At 37.2% G+C, this 5,333-nt stretch overlaps 2 protein-coding genes across 2 annotated transcripts in view; one reads left to right on the top strand and one right to left on the bottom strand.

Annotated features, from left to right (window-relative positions):
- Positions 1-1,786, bottom strand: part of nudt5 (nudix (nucleoside diphosphate linked moiety X)-type motif 5) — a 6,169-nt gene extending 4,383 nt beyond the window's left edge. Inside the window, exons 1-2 of the mRNA XM_008286984.1 lie at positions 1,745-1,786; positions 1,402-1,464 (exon numbers count right to left, since the gene is read on the bottom strand). Of these exons, the coding sequence (XP_008285206.1) occupies positions 1,402-1,458 (57 nt within the window). The 5' untranslated portion in view covers positions 1,459-1,464; positions 1,745-1,786. The remainder of the gene's footprint in view (positions 1-1,401; positions 1,465-1,744) is intronic.
- Positions 1,787-4,051: 2,265 nt separating this feature from the next.
- cdc123 (cell division cycle 123 homolog (S. cerevisiae)) overlaps positions 4,052-5,333 on the top strand; it is a 12,301-nt gene continuing 11,019 nt past the window's right edge. The window contains exons 1-3 of the mRNA XM_008286983.1: positions 4,052-4,166; positions 4,469-4,540; positions 5,139-5,211. Of these exons, the coding sequence (XP_008285205.1) occupies positions 4,093-4,166; positions 4,469-4,540; positions 5,139-5,211 (219 nt within the window). The 5' untranslated portion in view covers positions 4,052-4,092. The remainder of the gene's footprint in view (positions 4,167-4,468; positions 4,541-5,138; positions 5,212-5,333) is intronic.

Here is a 5,333-nt window from a genome sequence, read left to right as displayed (position 1 = left end):
TGGTTGTCCGTCTCTAAGTGTAGCCCTGTGATAGACTGGTTACCTGTCCAGGGTGTCCCCTGCCTTCACCCTGAGTCAGCTGGGATAGACTCCAGCACCCCATGACCCTAGTGAGGATTAGGCAGTGTATAGATAATGGATGGATGGGATTAATTACTGCCAGTCCATTTGCAGTTTACATTAATTTCTGTGTGATGCCGTTAAATAATGTCCAGGAAAGTGTTTTTACAGAACATCCTGGTGTCACAGTGAAGCTGACCTTTGACTTTTTGGATATAAAATGTCATCACTTTATCATTTCAATCAATTACACATTCAAAAAATGTTAATAATTACCATAAGTAATCCAGATTCAAGCCAATATTAAACACAAAATTGTGTTTAGTTCATCTTAGAGTTCTAGTGAACACTTGTGTCAAATTTGAAGTGAAGTGATATTAAACTTACAAGACTGGGATTGATGGACGGACTGAAAACACAGTCAGCGCAGAGGCATGAAAATGAATTAGTAGCTTATACAATACAACACATTGTCAGTCATTAAACCAGCATGGCAGGACGACCTCTCACAAAGAGCAGTGTCGAGTTGATGCCCTTTGAGTTTTAAATGTTTCAGAAGTCTGTGAGATCAATGAAGGAAAATCCTTCAATATTTCACAAAAAGAGAGAAAAAATGAGTGTAGATCTGTGTAGCAGTGGTTTTCTACAGTGTCAATCATCCCACAAAACCTCAGATTTATCTTGCAGCTGATGGACGGGGCTTCACCAGCAGACTGGGACCTACTGGACTACAGCAGTTCAAAGCAGGACTTCTATAATCTGACGTAATTAGGTCTAAGAGTGGACAGATTATGAGCTATATCGGATCAGATATTCCACATTTTTACGATTACCTGTGTAACTACTTTAAAAAATATATATATAAATTCAATCAAAGATGCCAAATATCAGCTATCAGTCACCTTGACGACTAATAATCAATATTGGTCCTAAAAATAATCAGTGTTTTTCTTGTTTCTATGACTTTCAGTGTAGTAGTTTGACATGTGATGAGTATTTTGATATATTTGTTCTTCTATCACCGCTTGAAACTGGATTATCATGTGATGGATCGGTTTAAATTGTTGGAGGTTTTCTTCACAGCCATTTAGAAACAATCAGTTTCCTGGATGTTTGTTTACTGGAGATCTTCACTGATTTGTTCTTTAAGTTGAAGGAAACTGGCTGCACTATGTAATAAAATGTAGTCCACCACTAACTAACCATGCTGAACATTATAAGCTACACAGAGACAGAGTTCAGCACTGTGCTCATGGACTAAATAACTTTAAATTTTGCAGATGAAGCCAATAAACCCAACAGATCATTTTAACTCAGCTGAACATGTACAGAACGACACACCTCTTCTTTCACTATGTGTGGAGTTGTGGTCACTTTGGGTTCCTCGGAGTTGCTCATTTTCGCCTGAAAATGAAGGAAAGTGGAGTCAGAGAGCCTTAAAATCAACTTCGACACGGTTCGAGCAGAGAACGAGGCGCTCAGTTAGCGGCTACAGTCAAACAGCAGCAGGACAAACCAGAGCTGCTGCACATTAAAGTCTCTGTTAGCTTCTCTGTTAGCTTCTGTGTTCACCAACCGGCAGCTGGCTGCTTTACATTTTATAGCGCCACAAGTAAGAGCCGCTCGTAGGGTTTAAACTTGAAATAAAGCTGGAAAAATGGGGAAAAAACTAAACTTAACTCACGTGAAGTAGCCGCCGTGTGTAACTCCGAACAGAGAGAGTAAAGAAACGAAGAGGAGTCACTCCGCCGACATGTCCCGGTTCCGTAAACCTCACCCGAGTTGAGTTTTGTCACAGACTACATACAGTCGTCCTCTAATTTATTCATTCATTAAAGAAAAGGCAAAATTCACAATTCACTCAAATAACTAGAAATTGAAAAAAGTAATAATAAATAAAAATTTGCTCAATTATAATTTGGTGAAATTAGACATTGCTTATGAATTTTGGTTTAAAACAATAATTAAAAATAAAAAATAAAAAAAACTGTCCCGGACAAATTAGAGCACTTTGCTGATGAGCAGTGAGCAAAAATCCAAATAGCTGTCAACAGGTGCAGAAGTCTGACTGAGAGTTACAGAAAACATTTGATGGCTGTGATTGGCTCAAAGGGTTGTTCAACTAAATCTTAGTTTACCCATCATGCTTGTTTTTTAAAAATTATTTTGTTGTTGTTGTCATTGTTGTTGTTGTTATTGTTGTTTTTATTTCTGTTGCGCCACAATTCAAAAGCAATGTCATGATTGTCATTACATTTATGTTTATTATTCCTTTCATCAATTCCAGTTTATTTCAGTGACAGCTGTGTTTTATTCCTTCTTTAATGGGGGTATGAATACATTTGAGGACAGCTGTATACTGCACTGAATGTAAAGCTTTAATATTCAGTCTGTGTGAGACACTGAAGTACACAAAGGTAATGTTTCTGGAGTCACTTCTACTGTATATATTTATAGGGGCAGAGCCAATGGGGTGCCACCACAGACTGACGTGTTTCCCCCATTCAGCCAATAGTAAAGCCCGTTATAGAGGTGCCTTCCTGGAACTCCAGTTACATCATTAGTTTTCCAATATATCCTATTTTTTGCTCCCCTGAGGGTAATTGCAGTTTTGCAGCGTTTGTTTGTTTTTTTTTCCTCCATATCACAAATGCTAAAGAAATAAAAATCAAAGAAAATAGAATTTTATTTATTTATTTATTTTAAATGATTCAGAATAAAATAAGATAAACTACAGAATTCAGGAAATAATTTATTGCATTGTCTTAGATTTTGTAAATTTTTCATGACTGTGTTCATTGAGGCCAAAAATTAAGTTTAATGAAAGATATTGGATAAATTGTGAGAATATTTTTTTTCACAGCTGCCAGATTCATTTGTATATTTGTTTATTTTTTACGTCTTAGCTGGGAAGCCACATTTAGGGTTCAGTATCTCTAGACATAGAATTCCTAAAGACATAAAATTTAGCGAGAACAAGAGACAAAATTGTTTCAAGCAGATCCAAATGGTCAAACAGATCCACTGTTGAATAATCATCTGTTTTTTTTTCTCCAGTGTTCATTTAAAGATTAAATATGATTTGAAATATGAATTTTTAACATGAGGACAACATGGAAGCAGCTTGTAACTTTGTACATACATTAAAAATAACACAGACCCCTACTCACACGCAGGTCTTTGTGGTCGCAAGAATCAGTAAACATTACCATTTGGCATGTCAAAATATCAAAAAACTGAAGCGCTGGCTAAAAATACTTGCTGCACGTCAAATTCTATTGTTATTAAAGGCCTCATAAGTTGTTAAATGTTGAGCAAAGGCTTTATTTTTTCCAGGAAATATAAATACATCCGCTCTCTTTGGAAATTTCTGAGCTTTTTTCACCATTTTTAAGCACCAGTAAGTCAAAATGTCACTTCTGCTGGAAGCAATTTGTCTGTGTTCTTGCCAGATGTGACTACTGTGTGTCGAGTTTCTGGAGATACTGAACCTGAAATGAAATGTTTATGTTTTAATATGCAAAAAATTTATCATTTCATTGAATATGCTGAAATTTGCATTCGCTAAAGTGTGATCAGATGAACACCTGGATTTTATATGTTGTCTTTCCAGGTGTGTGAGCGAAGGAGTGTCATGGAAGCAGAAGTCAGTGCAGGAAAGAAAAAACACCGAATGCTTTTGCCTGTAATGTGTCGCCTTAAAGAGATGAAGTGGATCTTCTGTTTAATAAACGATCTTCGTTACGAGCAGGTTTGCCTCATTTCACGCCTATGTGTGCATCTCAAAAAAACGTCCCCCTAAAACACAAATTAAAACATATTAACACCGGTACGTGAAACTTTACGTTTATTACTGTTTATCAGTTCGCTTTAATTTATTGAAAAATAATGAAGATAGGACAGCAATGATTAAAAAATAAAATCACATTTTTAATGCACGTAATGAAACTAGTTGCTTCGGGGTTTTCATAACAATCGGGGAGTCGGAAGATATTTACTGATGGACACGTTTCCGTTACAGGATATTGCAGCATGAAGAAGGAGCAAGTTGTCAACTGTCAGTTTTCGGTTTGGTATCCGATATTCAAGAAACACACGATTAAAAGGTGAACAGCTGCTGTCTGTAGAGAAAGTCCAGGAAATATTTTCATTGTTGTTGCAGTAAAACGCAGCCCAGTTAGCCAGTTAGCTAACGTTAGCCTCCACTCAGACACACAGAGCTGCTGCCATCTCTAGTCTGTTGTCTGTCTTCATATTTAAACTGCGTGTTACTAAATTGTTGTGTTTAAATAATGTTCAGAGCAGCTTTCCTTTAACTCCCTTCTCTCCGTTCTGTCAGTGTGCTGTCTGTCAGTCATTCTGGTATTTCTGTGTATTTATACGTGATGGTATTTGCTTTATTTTCCAGCCTGATTCTTCCACTGCCTCAGAATGTAATAGATTATTTACTGGACGATGGGACACTGGTAGTCTCTGGAAGGTAGGAGGACACACACACACACACACACACACACACACACTGAAGTCATACACACATATAGTGTTCAGGTTTCCATAGTTGTGGACACCAGAGATGATGAAGTGCTGCAGCCTGAATAAGTACAAAACTAGAGTAACACAGCCTGCATATCCTAGACATGTATTTCCTACTAACTTCTTTTCGTCATAGCGGTCCTGTCATTTCAAATGAAATCTAATTTATTCGTTGCATACACAGTTATACATGGTACAGTCATCTTAAAAAAGCAACAACTCTGTTCCAAACAAATCCAAGAACCCTTAAATGGAAGTAAACAATGTCATATGAGACGGACTTCTCATGTAGATTAGTCATAGAAAGTGAGCACTCTGTGAATTTTTTGTATCATGCAGCAAAAAAAGATGTTGAATGATGTTTGAGATCATTTGCGTTACCACTTCCTGCAAATTGCGCCGTCAGTGGTGAATCAATCTATCATGCAGCCCTTGTGTCTGTGCATTATGATGCTGAAGTTATGTTTGTCTTTACATCTCTTCTCTAATGCAGTTTAAAAAAGTTTCTAAGTGTGACAGTTGTCCTCGTTCTGTGTTCTCTCCAGTGACCATAACACGCAGCAGACTCACACTAACAACAGCGACTCGGATGCCGAGGAAGACATTCAGGTAAAAGATTAGATTAGAAAAAGCTGGTCACCAATGAAGCAGTACAGAATCAGAATCAGATCCCAGAGGGGAGATTGCTAAAGTTACAGATGCTCCCATTCAAGTCAGAAATATAAACAGAACAAAATATA

This window comes from Stegastes partitus, unplaced genomic scaffold, assembly GCF_000690725.1.
Source record: "Stegastes partitus isolate 25-593 unplaced genomic scaffold, Stegastes_partitus-1.0.2 Scaffold481, whole genome shotgun sequence".
NCBI classification, from domain to species: Eukaryota; Metazoa; Chordata; class Actinopteri; family Pomacentridae; genus Stegastes; species Stegastes partitus.
Note: the sequence above shows the minus strand (reverse complement) of the source record. Positions and strands in the feature narration are given on the sequence as shown.